Below are 16,731 nucleotides of genomic sequence, written 5' to 3' on the forward strand. Positions count from 1 at the left end.
TTGAAATCATAGACACAGACGTCTTCTGTGTCTTTTTCCTCATAAATATCACGTTTCAGATGTCTGGAGCCTCGTCACTAAATCACATACAAATTTGTTTTCTGTGTCTTCAGAGAGGCTCTAAGTCCGTCATTTTACTAAATCTCAAAGACGTGGATGGTGACTGAAGTGCCGCTCTATAAACAGAAACTGATCCTCCTAAAACAGAAAACTGTATGTTTCTGTTTGCTCAGGGCCAAAATTTACTGAATAAGACAAATGGAAGTGACCATACTTCTACGTTATACAGTCAAGGTCAAATGCATTCATACCCTTATCGAATTGTGATTTATAGTGATTACATTGACCAATAGGTTTGTTTTGGCAAAGGACAGTAAAACACGATGTTAGAGATGTTAACAATCAATTTAAACTACTTCTATTTTGTTGGTTTTTTTTTTTTTTAATACATTTTTACTGAAATACAGTGTTCAATAATATGAATATCCCTTTAATTTGTCACAGATTTGTTGAAAAAAATGCAGCTTCACCACGATTCCTAATGGTCCTGGTAATTTCTGCCATGTTCTAGTGCGATGTAGTACACTGTACTGAAAAAAGCTAATGCAATAGTTGTCTGGTCAGTTAGGAAACTTCAAGTCATTGCTGAAACCAAAGAGCTCAGTGAGCTGCTGTTAGGGTCCATCACTGAGAGAGAGCTGCGCTTTCCTTCTGCTCACAAGATGCTAAAAGCTATAAATCCATATTCAAGTCTTTTCCAGGTCCAGTGGCCACATTGCGAAGCATCATGAAACAGTCCAAGGGGTTCCACGCTGTGAAACATGTCAAAGGGCTGCTAGGAAGACAGATGTGAGCCCTGCACTGGAAGAATGGTAGAGGACAAGAAGAATCCAAGGATCAGCACCAAGAGCATCCTGATGAATGTGAGCAGTTCTGGTAGCAACATGTCCATCAGACACTCCAGCAGACCAAGAACAAGGCTGGTCTCCATGGATCAGACCAAGGAGGACTCCACTTCTCCAAGACAGACACACTAAAGCTCAGCTGGACAAAGAAGAAAGCTGCTGCTCACCTCTTCTGTGTTGGATGACATAAAAATGGAGCCGTTGGACACAGAGACCAAAGAAAGAACAACATCTCCAAGGTAAAACGTGGTGGGAATGTGAGGCTTTAGGGCTGTTTTTCAGGCAGCCTGGTCAATGTAAGCGGCATCATGAGAAAAGAGGAAACATTCCGACTGTGGAGGAAAACATCAGGCAGTCTGCAGAAAAACTGCTCTTTGGGCAACATTGGAGCTTCCAACAAGACAATGATGTGAAACATGGAGCCAAAGTGATGAAGAAATAGCAAACAAGACAACAAAACATGTAAATAGTCAACATTTATCAGTAGCATCTCAATGTTTACTGTCTTTTGTCACTTGTTTATGTCATTTCCAACCAGAAGATACCCGTTGGTCAAATAAGATTCACTATAAATCAAAATTTGGCATGGCTGTGAATAATTTAAAGTTAACTGTATCCATGTTGGCTTTTTTGGCGCACAATTGTGACTTTGGACGAGACCCCGGCAACCTTAACTCATCTTTAATGTATATGTGCATGCATGCGGATAACACTTGCTCTTCTCTGCTTAATGTTGGCTGTTAGTGTCTAATGGATTTGTCTAATGGAGAAAGGATGTGGACCTAATCTGACTCAACACTCCGCTCGACAGTCTCATTAAGAGTTTGTAAAGAGGAAAAAAAAAGGGAACGAGGCCGCAGTGTGTTAAGATAGAAACCACTACTGTTCCATGTGCAGTAATCAATCCAGAATGACCTGCTGTAAATCTGTGATCAGAACACGTTGGCAGCCTGACGGCATGTAACCTGAACAGCATGCGAGCTAATGTGTGTATTCCTGGAAATGGGATATCTGTGAGAATTTTTATTGGATGTAAGACAAGTGTGGAAAATGATTACAGATGGGAAGCCGGTGCATACGTATGAAAAACCTGAGCTGCATTAAAACACCAATTACCTGGTGAATTGGTGTTATAATGCAGCAAAGGAACCGGAATTTGTGTGCTGCCTCCTCACTCCATCAGCTTCAGTATCTTTTTCCTTTCCTTTTGCAACTGTGTGTCTACACTTTATGTTTTGAAGTTTTTTCTGTCTGTTTATCTTAGATTTGCATTTAAAAGCCTGATCCTGTACTTTCCTCTCTTACATAAACACTTCACTGCTGCACAGAAGACATCAGGAACGTGTATATGTTAATAAAATGTAAGGATGGATGGGATGGCGCAAGGTGGAGAGGAGAGGTGCGTTAATGTGACAAACTTCTCCACCTGGCAGGTCGAAGTTAAGTTTCTCCTTCTCCTCACCTCTTTGTTTATCTACTCTCCTGACCGAAAACAGCCTCAGTAGTGACTGCAGTGCTGCTCGAGGCGGCTTATAGCGTTTTATTCGTCCTATAAAGCTCACTTTAATTAAAACAAAGTCCCCACAATGATAAACAGCAGATTGGGAATGCGTTTAAGTGGGTGCAACATCCATGTCTCTTCCTTTATTCTCCCACAGAGGGCTTTTGTTGCTTGTAAGCGTGCTGAGCTAAATATCCAAAAATAAATATTAAAAAAAGCAGCCTGGTTTGGCTCTGTCACCTCTTTAAAACAGTTTTTCATTGCAGGATATTATTTTCAGCAGGAGAGAAGTATGTTACCTCTGCGGTTTTAAGGGGGAAATCACTTGGTGTTGAGTGAAGCGGTGAGCGGGCTGAACTGCCAGAAAAACTTGGGCATGCAGCTTAAGAGATTTCTGCTGTAAGCCGACATAATAATTACTGACATAATTACAAGCGATTATTCCGAAAGGAAGGAAATGCAGCCCGGTTTAACGGTACGGTTGGCCTGTTAAAAAGTCAGCTATAAGGTGCACCGAGTCTGTGCGTAATCTTTAATATCATTTATTGGTTCGGGATTCGTCTGTGCCATGAATGGAGCCGTGACGCGCCAGCCTCGTATGCGCGCTCAGATGTGGTTTGTGCCTTGTAATGTGTGTGTAGGGGGTAAAGTTTTGTGCAGGGGGCGGGGGGCGCGGCCGGGTAGTCCTGTAGCTGAGGCTCCGGAGCAGACCTGGTGGTTTCAGGGTGTCAGGACGCAGTTGTGGGGGCGCGCAGCAGCAGAGCGCGCGTAAGGACCCGAGGGGCAGCAGGCAGTTGGTGGACTTAAACTTCTGGACGAAAGTACATCACCTGCACAGAAGAAACTACTCCTCCTTCTATCTCTATCTCTTTCTTTGAGTTCCCTCTCGTTTTGGGGGGGGGATCGTGCGTAAAGAGGCTCCCTGCTCTTTAGGATGGAGCGCGTAAAGGACTGCGTTTCCTCCGCTGGGATGTTTATTCTCGGGCTGCTGTATGTGCTCTGGCCGGCGCTAAATGGAGTTTGGAGTTTTAACTTTTACGCAGAACATCCAACGGTTTATAGGGGACCCGATGGAAGTTATTTCGGTTACTCTGTGGACTTCTACCAAGCTACCGCCGACAGCAACACGTGAGTGACTGAAAGTGTCCCACCAGGGTCCTGCAGAACTTCTGGTCTAACGCTACTTGAATAGAATAGAACTGAATGAATAGAAATCCTACTGTAATATAGCAGAATATGAAGAAATTTGCACAAAGCAAAGCAAAATTCTAAATCACAGCTGAAATTGACATGTATGAATGAGACAAATTACGCATCGTCTGTACAAGTTTGCATAATGCATTGCACCCACTCCTGCATGCCTTGCATGTACCTTGGTTTTTACTTTTGTTCCCACCAGGATCAGTGTGTTGGTGGGGGCTCCCAAAGCGAACACGTCCCAGCCCGGCATCGTGGAGGCTGGAGCCGTCTATTATTGCCCCTGGCCTGGAAGCCCTGAGAGCTGCAGACAGATTCCTTTTGACAATTCCAGTGAGTTACCTGAAAACCTCCTCATTTTTCATTTTTTTCAATTGTGATCGACCTCCTGGGGGCCCTGTGGGGTATAATTATGTTCCTGGCAAAGGATTTGGTGTTAACATGCAAAAATATGAACTGGACAAACTTTGAGACCGATGCTCACCCCTGTCACTGTGTAATGATTTCTCATAGGAGTGAATAACACTTGAAATTTAACAAGCATTCATCTCACCTGGGATGCATCCCTTTAAAAACCAAAGGTGGCCCCAGATGTTGGTGGATTTGAACCTACTGGGAACCTGTGAGTCTGGTACATGTCGATATGAGTTGGCACGTGTGTTGCTGCAGGAAAAAGATAAGACATATGGGCCTCATCAGCTGCATCTAATGAAAATTGTTTGCAACATCAGGTTGATTGTGGTATTCGATATTATCATCAGTGCTGACTGTTCAATCAAGCTTTGTTTGTGCATCTAATGCTTCTGATGCACCCTTTCCTATCTCAGTGTGGGCAAGAGGTAAGAGAGGGAGAACAAGTGAGAAACTGACAGAGAGAGGAGGGCTTAAACTGTATGCACATGGGAATTTAGTTCCCCTTCGGAGGAAAGGGGGATTGGGTGAGGTCTGCTTTTTATTAGATCCTGAAAATGTATCCTTGTCTGCTTTCCCCTCCCCATGGCTCCTTCTGACGTTCTCCATCAGTCTGTCCCTCTTTCCTTTTTTCATGGAAACTTCTATCTTCTTTGTGGGGACCATAAAAAGAGATTTGAAGAGGGAGCTGACCTGTTACTGCAGAAGTCCAGGTGATGATGAAAATGATACACTTTGGGCCCTGAATAGGTTCAAAGACGGAGCCATCTCAAAAACTTCTTTCACTTTCTGCCATAACCAAATTGTATATTTTGCATCCTATTCTCTGAACCAAACACAGAAAAGGTGATGTCTGTCCATGTGTTTTGATGGTCAAGGGCAACACTTTCACAGGCAAACCAGTTCATCCTTGACCTCTGAAGTTCTGGCTGCAATAAAAGCTGCTTTGGCCATAGCTAATGCAAAAAAGCCTCCTTAAAGTGCACTGCCCTGTGTCTGACAACAAAAGTAGGTTAAACAACAAGAAAACATTCAAAAACATCTCTGAAATATATATTTTTAAAATAAATCCTTGTGTTTGACACATTCTTTTTAAGTTAAGAAGCTCACATTGAATATTTTTCTACTCTTTACACTCAATGTTAAGTAATTAATTAATGAACAGGAATATTAAACTTTTAAAATTCCACACAGAATGCAGCAATGTTATAAAGGCTAGCTTAGACTCTCAGATATTGGGATTTCCTTCTCACATCATCTTTAAATGTACCGTTAACTATTCACCGGAACAGTTTATGCTGATATATGCGATGTAAATGCAATCACTGATAATGACAACCTTATTAGACGTCACCTTTTCTGTGTTTTCATGTTTGTTTTTCCCTTTTTGAAAATGTTCTGGGCTCTAAAGTGTAAAAACATACCAAGTTTCATGCTTTTATGACAACATGAACTCACAGTATCACCTCAGAGTTGACACATTTCACCTGGGTTGCAGTTACCTTTGATAGAGGCAACTTTTAATGCTCCACAACTGTCAGACAGAATTGGGAGAAACATATATAAAACAGCACTTTAGAAGAATTATCAACAGATAAGAATAAAGCTTTAGTTGAGGATGGAGCTGCAGCCTGAAGTGATACTATTGTGTTAATAAGATTATCACCTTACAAACACAGCAATGTAAACATGTATGAATATAGCTGGAGGTTTCTTACATCAATGAGCAACTGATACGTGGAGGAAACAGCTGATCAGCAAGCTCTAATTTAGTGTTTTTTCTGCAACAAATCAAAGCTCCACGAAGATGAAAGCTCTTCCTGGTTCTCCCTGGAGTTAATTAGAGTTATTTTTCATAAAGTGACTATTTTTAGGGATTTAGGGGTTTTAGGGGGAAAAGAAATAGTGGAACAAATGTGTGCGTGAAGTCATGTTTGCATCGATTCAGTACAATGGGCCCGCAAGGTGATTGATGACAGCAGCCACGGTGGATATTTCTAGGGTTACATCACATCCATTCTTTACAGGTAGAAACCAGACTACACACACTCATACACACTGTGTAAAATATCAGCCCGAGTGGCGACCATGTGTGCGCACTGTACTGGTTAATGTCCATGCATCAGCTTCACATGTGGCTGATTATGTGCCTCTGCGTTAGCGTGGCTTCAGTGACATTTTGCAGACGCATCAAGTCATGCCAATGAAACGAGGGGGGGATGGGAGAGGGGACGGTGTGTTATCACAGATTGGTGATAGACTGCATGTCCGAGCTTTGAGTGGAAAAATCTGGCAAGTAAAACAGACGTGTCTGCTAGTTTAGTGTCTGGTCTGTACTTTGGTGATGCATTGCTTTTCATTTTGCTAGAAAAAGATGCATGCATGGCTGAAAATTATTTAGAAACACGTTTCAATTCCTTTCTATTTCTTAAAAAAAAAAGAAAAAAAAAGAAAAAAGATGTTCACTGTTTTCCAGTTAGGTTCACAATCACAGCAACTACCACACATCTTGAAGCCTCATAGTAAATTAAGCCACTGCTGCCTCTCAGTATCTTTTGTTGTTTTTATTTATTTAGGCTCTTTTTTTTAAACCAGGAAATCTCTTGAGATTCAAATCTTTACTAAGGAAGACCTAGCCAAACAGGCGCCTCATTATAAAGTTAAATTATAAAAGCACAACAACAGACATGGGACAAAGCACATTCGAGCAACCAAGGAAGTACAAATACACAAAATAAAATCCCATTTAGGAACAGCTGCACATCTTTCAATCAGAGGTTTGAACACTTCCAAGGACACAAAATCATAAAGCTGTAGTTTGGTTTAAAGGTTATTTCAGGAGCAGTAAAAGGCTGTTTTACCAAGTTCAGAGCCAGTCCTTGGCACATTTTGATGAGCGAAAATCTACCCAGTGCCGTCGAGTAAATAATAATATACCAGTGATGCTGTCTGCTTAGGCTAAACAATGGCCAGGAAACCAAATCATAAGAGACAAGTTGGATAAAAAACAGAGAGTTAAGCGTAGAGATGGCAGTTTGCAGCTAAAATCTGTCTCAGTATCGTATGCTAAATGCTTTAAAAATTAATCTTTGCTTGTGTTTTCCTAACTGCTAAATTAGCAGGCCCTGTTTTGATAAGAGAAACCAGCCTAACCTTCATTTTTTTAACGTGTAGTTGCTTAATATTTCTTTAAAATTGATCCTATTATCCTGCCAGATACTCACAAACTAGTAGGAAGATGTTTGCTCACTCAAGTCCTAATGTAAAGTATAAATACTGCAATATCTAAGGTCTGGGAGTGAGCTCTGGAAAAGATATTGCATTTGTTAGTATTCAGAACCAACTTTAAATCACTATTTGAGGTCTGCGACTGCTAGTAAACAGGCTGTAGCTCATCTACAGCAGCTGAATAGAACACTGTGTCATCTGCATAAAGATGTATCTTCGTTGTAGGCAATGCCCTTTCAAATGGAATTTCTAACAAATAGAAAATAGAACTGATGCTGAAACTGAGGCTCTTTAGGGGATCTACAAACAGCTTTACCTGTTTTCACCTGTGCATACACTCTAGGTTTTATTTGCAAGGTAGTTTGTACATGCATATATGGATATTTAAACTTAATTTTCAGGATGTGTTAAATTCTTCTGCATTCATACCCTCATCTATTATTTCCCAACCTGTACTGAGAATTTCAAATAAAAATAAATATTAAAGATACATTTAATTACAATTTTCATTAAATATTATCATCCTTTGTCTAAAAATAGGACATACACAAACTGAAAATATGCCCTCTACCCTTAAAAAGCAAGTAGATGTGTTGGGAAACAGGTGAACAATACGAATGAAAATGTTCCCTGCTCTCCCACAGAGAAAAAAGGACTAATAAAGACCAAAAACTAATAACATTAAACATGTATTGTACACCTGTTATTCTGCATCCAATGTATTCCCGTAATTATATGCGAGTCTGTCTGTAAGTGTGTGTACATGTGCTAAGGGGAGGTGTTTAATGAGGAGGGGTCTGCACAGCTTTAAAGAGTCCCAGCTGGTTTTTAATAACACTGGAAAATATCTACACCAGAACAAAGACAAGCACACACACACACCAAATCTGACACATTATTGTGATTCCACTAAGAAATGCTAATAATGTGTGTGTGTGTGTGTGTGTGTGTGTGTGTGTGTGTGTGTGTGTGTGTGTGTGTGTGTCTGTGTGGGAGCTCAGTTAGAGTCTCTTAACTTTTTATAGGGAATGCTTTGACCGAAAAAAAAAAGTCCATATCCTGACAAATGTCTGTTTCTGGGGGGCAAATGGTGTTTTGATGTGTGTTACAGGCCTGTTTAAGACATTGCTGTTTGTTCTTGCTCATCAAGGACAAATGCTTTTCTGCGCTCGCAAGCCTGGATCCACATTACCGTTGTCAATATCAGCTTTTACTGCCACCATTATAAATTGTCTTCAATTCTCTTATTTTTTATGTCTTTTCCACTTCCCCTCTCTCCCTTCGCTCTTCCTCCAGATAACAGAATGATTAAAGTAAATGGCACCAGGGAGCCTCTGGAGTTTAAGTCGCACCAGTGGTTTGGAGCGTCGGTGAGGACACACAAAGGAAAAGTGGTGGTGAGTGGACATGATGGCAAAACATACATGAATATTTATCATACACAGATTTTGCTCTGCCCTTCTTCTGAAATTTTGAAATGAGAATCAGGGTGTTATTTGTCGTGCAGGCCTGTGCTCCGCTGTATCACTGGCGGACGGTGAAGGTGAGCGGGGAGAAGGACCCAGTAGGGACCTGCTATGTTGCCGTCCAGAACTTCAGCGCCTACGCAGAATACTCACCCTGCAGGACCAGTGAGTCATTTCCATCCTCCCTCGCTTTGTTTTCTCTCTCTACTGTCAGCAGGAACACAAATTAACCACAGTTTTGAGCTGTTTTGTGTCCTGAAACAACTGCCATCAGTGCAACACAGCATAATATGACATAGTTCCTCTACTGGCATTGATTAAGCCTCTAAAAACGAATCATTTGGTATCAAGATTACATATTTAGAAGGGTTTTCCATGAAAATTGTCCCTTTGAAAGGCATGTTATTTAAAAAAGTGACCAAAATGACACCATTTATCAGAACCTGAAACTGTAAAACAAAGATAAAAATCATATTTTCAACTTTCAGTCATTAAACTAGATATGTCTGTATGGTTTTGTCAGGAAAAATAATCAAATACAAGATTAAATTCATGATATTTCATCAAAATCACTCCATTTTACATGACTGGTTCAAAAAATTCGCCAAAATTACAATGTTTGTCCCAGATTCTGTTAATTACAAAAAATTGTGTGCACCTCAGTGCTACCGGGAAGCCATTAGTGACTCAGCTGTGACCAGCAGTCATGTGACAAAAATTCTGGGACTTTTTAGCTGAACCACAAGTTGTGTTTACACAGAGCAGAGAGGAAACAGATTACAGAGATTGAGAGGAGAATAAAACATATTTTTTAACTAAAATAAACACAGCATGGCTCAAAAACGGTCCACAGAGGATCGAGTTGTTGTCAGCAGGTTGTTTGAAGATACACTCAGCGTGGTGAAGCATCCTTCTGGAGTTGATGCAATGAGTAGAGGAAAAAACAAGCAAGTTCTCCTTTAACCATCTGAACCTCAAAATACAATGGCAGATTTGAACAGCATGCTATCTTTATAAAAAAAGATATCACCAAAATTATATAATTTGCCAGAACTGTAAAAACAGAAAGGATTGCTGGATTCTCAACATTTTAAATGAATCATATATGATGTGCAGTTCTATTGGAAAAACTCTTACCAAATCTAAGCTTAAAATTGTGATACTTCATCAAAAACACCTTATTCTACATGTCTCATTTTAAAAATGCCCAAAACTGAGCCATTTGCACAAAAATCTAAAAATTCTGTGCTCCTCTGCACAATTGAAGAGCCTTGAGTGCCTTAGCTGTGATCAATAGTAATGTGACAAAAATTCAGGGACTTTTTGGATGAACTGCAGGAAGTGTTTACATACAACAGAGTTGGAGAAGAAATTAAAATATGCTTGATCATTAAAACAAATGCAGCATGACTCAACAATGGTAAACAAAGGGAGAAGTTGTTGGAAGATACATGGTGAAATATTTTTCTAGAGTTGATGTGCAGAGTTGTGTGAAAAACACCTAGTTTGTTGAGGTTGTAAAATAGTAAATAGTAAAATATCTACAGTATGTGGAGCGAGTTTTGGTAACACCTGTGTGCACTTGGAGAAATGTTGTACTTATTGATTCTCAGTTTTTTCTGTAAACAAATAGAGGTGAAGGACTTTATATCACAGTGAGAAATAAACCCAAAATATGGAAAGATGGGACCAAAAATGAGAAAAAAGCCTAGATGGAGCTCCATATTGTTGCTTCCTTTAGGATGTGCCGATATGACGCGCCTCACCTTTGCTGGAAGTTGCATCTCGGGCACACCAGCTCACCTTCAACTGTAGAATGATTCTATGCTACAAAATGACATGTTGTACACTTTAGTCCGGATGTTTATTACGTATGAAACCCTGAATGAAACATAAGAACATCTGATTCCATGTTTTTGAGACTCGTCATTAGGACACTGCAGTTTCGCAGTAGAAGTGCTTAGCCATGGTGCATCTTCTATTTAAAAAACAACCATACGTACATGTTAATAAGGTAAAAATCTTGGTTTTTACTGGATGGGGTCTTTAAGTCTTTAAAGATGCATATTTTTCTAAGTTGGCCTGCATAAAGTAATGTTAACCTTGAAGAGTAAGTTTTAAAATATAAAAATAAATACATTTCCTTTCTTACCATTACTGCTATCTTTAGACCTGTTAATGAGATATACACCACCGTCCAACAGTTTGGGGTCACCAAGGCAATTCCATGTTTCCATGTGCCAACATAGCTGTACAAGGGTTTTCTAATCATCAATGAGCCTTTCAACAGCATTAGCTAACACAATGTAGCATTAGAACACAGGAGTGATGGTTGCTGGAAATGTTCCTCTGTACCTCTATGGAGATATTCCATTAAAAATCAGCCATTTTTGGCTAGAATAGTCATTTACCACATTAATAATGTCTAGACTGTATTTCTGATTAATTTAATGTTATCTTCATTGAAAAAAGAGCTTTTCTTTCAAAAATAAGGACATTTCTAAGTGACCACAAATTTTTGAATGGTAGTATATGTCTGAGATTTCCACTTCCAATCATTTGTGTTTTCACCGAAACTACTTTCTACTAAAAATGTATCCATGAAAACTGCTACCAACTTGGTTTTAAGTCTACCTTTCTCTGCCGTGACCTTCACAAAACAAAAGAAACTCCCATTCGCCTTCAGTTTACTAACTTACAGGCAGACATCTCAAAGAGAGATATTCCTCAATAGATCGACTTCCCTGATGTTTTACAAGTTGCCACAGTAACCTGAATAAAGTCTCTCTCTCTGGTGCTCTTCATTCTGTCATCTGTTCTGTAAAAGGGATTTATAGGAAGCCTCCCATCCCCACCTCACATCTCCAGCTTTCCTCTTTCTCCTCCACTTCCTTCCTGCGACCCTTCTCACCCCGTACAGAGATATGAGGTGGCAGTGGAGCGCGATAAGGAGAAATGAAGGCTATCGGGTGGCACATCGTAAACAGCAGATAAAGCACAGCCCTTATTGTTCGCTCCATCATGACTCCCAAATACACGCACACATTTGTACTTACACTCCCTCCAGTAATTGGTTCAGAGTTGTTAAAGATCTCTGTTTTGTTGTTTATGTCAGTGGTGAGTAATCAAGACGAGAATAATCACATTGTAAAGTCGACTGTTCTCGAGGGGGGAATAAGTCTGTTCTCAGGGAAGGGGAAGTTTTTCTTTATCATGTATTTCAGCCCGATCTTTTGTGCCTCCAGCGGCTTTTTTGCTTCATCTTGACGTGAATCTGTGACCACTCAGACGGCCGTAACTCACGTATTGTCTATATGTGCAGTTGTGTAGTTACGCATCATTAAGCTTCACCTCAGGGTGCCACTGGAAGGGAGAACGATTTATACTGTGCACATAAGTTTTGTGTGTTTGTGCCCAGTTGGATGAAGTAATTTAAACAGAAACACACCTTTAGTAAGTCTTTGTTTTTATGTAAACTGTAAGTGCTTCTTAATTTTTGCAGGTTTTATAGGGTTTTGGTTGAGTTAAATGGTTTAATCCAAAGCTTTTATCTCTTTCTGTCTGTTCTGTTTCTTTTTTTATTCCATACATTCTTGTCAAAATTTGCCACCTTCGTTACCCACAATGCACCTCCACTGCTGTCAGAGGTTCAAGTATGTTATAGTGGTAGTGGTAAATGTAGCCTGAAGCAGAGATAAGGAGGTCTGCAGAGGACTAGCACGCTCACCTCTTCTTAAATCCCAACCCCAGATTTTATTCATTTTCAAACTTTTTCTATGACGCTGATTCAAGTGACATCATTTGAGGCAGTTTATCAGATTTCCGCTGCTCCCAAGAGGCTTAAAACTGTTCTTTTTATGTATGGAACATTACTCCCCGTGACCTGTAAAAGGAGTTTGTGTAAAAGCAGCGCAAGCAAGTTCCCCTTTAACCATCTGAGCCTCAAAAAACACTGGCAGGTTTGAAAGGCATGTTATCTTTAACAAAAATATTTCCAAAATTATCTCATTTATCAGAGCCAGAACTGTACAAACAGAAAGGATTGCTGGATTTTCAACCTTTTGAATGAATAATATATGATATGGAGTTCTATTGGAAAATCTAACCAAAATGTAAGCTTAAAACTGTGATATTTTATCAAAAACACTTTATTCTACATGTCTCGTTTCTTTTTAAAAAAAATGCCTAAATTGAGCCAATTGCACCACGTTCTGCAAAAAACAAAATAATCTGTGCCCCTCTGTGCAAGTGAGAAGCCTTGAGCGACTTAGCTGTGATCAATAATAATGTGACAAAAATGCAGGGACTTTTTGGATGAACTGCAGGAAGTGTTTACACAGAAGAGATGGAGAAGACATTAAGACATGACTGATCAATGAAATAAAGGCAGAATGGCTCAAGAATTGTAAACAAAGGGGCAAGTTGTTGAAAGATACATTCATTATGGTGAAATATTTTTGTAGAGTTGATGTGCAGAGTTGTGTGATGGACAACTCTTGAGATTGTAAAAATAAGTAGTAAAATATCTTTGATATGCAAAGCCCCGTTTTTTTGGTTTTTTTTTTCTGTATTGGTAACACCTGTGGGCACTTGGAAAGATGTCGCACACGTTGATTCCACGTTTTTAAATTTATTTGTAATATATATACATATTATATTTGAAAGATGAGATATGTCAGCGTCAGAGACTTCAAGGATAGAGTCCTGATTGACATCAGAGAGTACTGGATGACCAGATTTCAGAAACTGATTATGCCATTAAGAGAGTATAAGCATCCCTTTCAGTGTTATCTGTTGAACTAATTGAACATGTTGGCTAATTAGTTTTGTAATTTGTAATCAAATACATTCAATCTTCATTTTGATTCGTAATAATTTATTGTGTTACATCTGTGTCATACTGCACAGAAGACATTTTTGACTTTTATTTCCTTTTAGTCATGGTTGTGCTATTTCCATAGAGGTGTAGGACTTTATAGTGCCATGAAATGCCCAGAAACAACTCCTTGAGGTTTAAAGGGATTGCATTGGTGTTTGTGATCTTCAAAAGACATATTTCAGTTTGTTTCTGTTTGTGTTGTCTCCAGATGATCCAGACCCGGAGGGGCAGGGATTCTGCCAGGCTGGTTTCAGCGTAGACTTCACTAAGGTAAAGACTTTGCAGCAGCGATCACGTGTTATTGCAGGGAAAACCTCATGCACACAATTTGTCTCTGACTCCCCTCGCCGAGATTTATGGACACTTAGAAGAGAGCGTTTGTCCCAACGGAGAACCCTCCACACCCGATGTGACCCATCGCCTCTTAACACAATAGACCAAACACACACACATTCTTTCACTGTATAGTCAATATGAACTTTAACCTCTGTCTCATGGTCCAGCTCTACCCTCCTGTACAGGAAGCTGTCTTTCTCCACAGGATGTCAACAGGCATGACAGCAGGAATCATATGTGCACTTAGCTACACACATTATATACTGTCTCGACACACTCACATGCACAAATTGACAAACTTCGGCCACATGACTATCCCTTAACTAACTGTGTTTGTTCCAGGAAGGACGGCTGGTGGTGGGAGGACCTGGGAGCTTCTACTGGCAAGGTAAACCTGTGTTTGTTCTCTCTGCTGTGATGATTTCATAGTTGGGAAATGGTTCAAAGGATGGAAAAAGAATAGAAATGGGTTTAACAGTCAGGACAGCCCACATACACACATGTGACACACTTTCCAAATCTTCATTACAGGAGTCTCACCAAAGAGAACAAAATGTGTCTCCATCTCTGCCCTATTTTCCCTTCACTTAATGCCCCTCTCTGTCTGTAACAGTGCAGCAGGAAGTGGGTGTTTGGGCTCTGTAATGAGCTGATCAGGGGGTAATGGAGTGTGGAGGAACTGCCCCTCTGCCCCATGATACAGCACAGAGGGAAAAGCTTCGAGCCTAAGGGCTGAGAGCGACTGAGAGCAGGGAGGAGAGCCCAGATCGCTATAGAGATGATAGAAACATGTTGCATCATCGTGGGAGGAAGAGAGAAAGATGAGAAGTGAGGGACTGTGTTGGAAAGTCGGACACCCGGGGAAGGAAAGTGATGGATCTCCTCCTCGATAAAAGCGACTCTGAGGTCAGCTCGCTCGCTGGATGTTGGGGTTAGACTCAGCAGAGGGATGAAGTGTCTTAATAGGCGTAGACACAGCTAGAGGGTGTCATGGTGAAGCTGTTGAAGTGTAACACTACTCCCCCGGCTCCAGGTGTTTGAGAGTGTCTGGGTGCAATCTGAATTTAGAGAAGTGGTACAGCTGTTTGAGAGGAGCAGGGAGACGGTTACTGATCACTTTCTTTGTAACCCCTGATCTGTGAGTCTGCAACAGCATGTATGTAAATTCTATCCATTCTTTTCAGCATAGAAGAATAAGCATTTGTTGTTGGAATCTCTAGAACAGAGTGGACGTCATGAAACAAGCAGGTATACTGGTGGTGGTAATGGGCAGATGGAGGGTGGGGTGACTCTGGGGTTACACATCTGCAAGACATAGAGGTAATAAGGTTGTTGATGCTGCTCGTGGAATGTCATCCCACTCTTCCCCGAAAGGCTCGGTGAAGACATTTCAGGGAACAGGTTCAGACTGTTGGACATTCAGAGCGTCAAACAGATGTCTGGAGTGTCTGCAGTTCCTGGTAGGACTGGAACATTTGCAGCAGCTGCTATGGAAGGACAGAGCTGATTCTGGAGACATAATGTTGTCTTGCGGAAGCATCAAGTGATGGCAGTGAATGAATGGGATAACGAGTGTGAGGGTTGCATGTCGATATCAGGGGGCATCGAGAGTGCCGTTGATCTTGATCTCGTATCCCCACACATAGCATCACTCCACCTCCATGGGTCGCTATCTTTGTGACGTTGACATCCACATGATGTCTTGACAAGTCTTCCATCTACTCTGTGCAGCTGAAAATGAAATTCAACATTGCTAGCATCCAACAAACGTGATTAATTTGACACGACGGCTGAAAATTGATGGCTGTGGCTCATGTGGTGAAGCAGGTTGTCCAAAAAATCGTGATGTTGGTGGTTCAGTCTCGCCCCTCTGCATGCCAAAGTGTCCTTGGACAAGACCAAGACACTGAACACAGAGTTACTCCCAAACTTCACCAATGTCTCTATAGCTGATCACAAAGCAATTCTACAGATAAACAAACTGGATGTGACAATCCCAGGCTCAAGCGGTGACTTTTAGGCTGGTTTGAACTGGTTTTCGACTCATTTTGAACTGTTTTCCAGGAAGGTTTTAGGATGGTTTTGGACTGGTTTGAGGTTGGTTTTAAGCTGGTTTCAGACTGGTTTTAGAGGTTTGAGGCTGATTTTGTTGTCTGTGTTCATGTGGGTATTCTGGAGTTGTGGATATTCAAGTGCCTGCAAATGGTCTGAACTGACATGGTAGGAACCATCATGCCAAAAGCTCATTCTCACCTTTTTTGTCATCTTTGGCATTGTGTCACTTGAATAAAGCTGCAATTTAAGGTAGAATTTTAAAGTCCTTAGTCACTATCTGATCACGTCTTTTAAAGCTACACCTGACTAGCCTGTGGATTAACTCAGAGGCTGACAATTTGTCACTATAGTTAAACTTTCGGTGCACAGTTGGCTAAATGTAACCCAACTATGACAATATAAATGAGCTTTTTCATATCTTTGAGTCAGAACAGAAGAACATTTGCATGCTGCACTTGTTTTTTTGTTCAATATAATTTGTTTAGAAAAGAAAGTTGGAGCAAGAAAGAAAAGAATGAAATGCGAGATAGATATCTAGAACTGCAATAGATTATTTTAATGATTTTACATTGTTTTGCACTGATGGTTATGTTACATATGGTTGAATAATGAATGCTGCAGCATTAGACAAGCATCAGAGGCAGCCTAATGGACTTCTCCCTCTCTGTGCCCTCAGCGTGGCAAGGCCGGCTGCCTCCAGTTAAAACACTTCCTCCAAATGTTTATAAAAGCACTCAGCCTGGATTTTATGGC

At 40.6% G+C, this 16,731-nt stretch overlaps 1 protein-coding gene across 1 annotated transcript in view; it reads left to right on the forward strand.

Moving 5' to 3' along the window:
* Positions 1-123: 123 nt before the first annotated feature.
* The window catches only part of itga8 (integrin, alpha 8), a 62,255-nt gene continuing 45,647 nt past the window's right edge, over positions 124-16,731 (forward strand). Inside the window, exons 1-6 of the mRNA XM_023293155.3 lie at positions 124-3,534; positions 3,806-3,936; positions 8,539-8,639; positions 8,750-8,873; positions 13,796-13,857; positions 14,266-14,311. Coding sequence (XP_023148923.1) covers positions 3,341-3,534; positions 3,806-3,936; positions 8,539-8,639; positions 8,750-8,873; positions 13,796-13,857; positions 14,266-14,311 — 658 coding nt within the window. The 5' untranslated portion in view covers positions 124-3,340. The remainder of the gene's footprint in view (positions 3,535-3,805; positions 3,937-8,538; positions 8,640-8,749; positions 8,874-13,795; positions 13,858-14,265; positions 14,312-16,731) is intronic.

This window comes from Amphiprion ocellaris, chromosome 9, assembly GCF_022539595.1.
Source record: "Amphiprion ocellaris isolate individual 3 ecotype Okinawa chromosome 9, ASM2253959v1, whole genome shotgun sequence".
Lineage (NCBI taxonomy): Eukaryota > Metazoa > Chordata > Actinopteri > Pomacentridae > Amphiprion > Amphiprion ocellaris.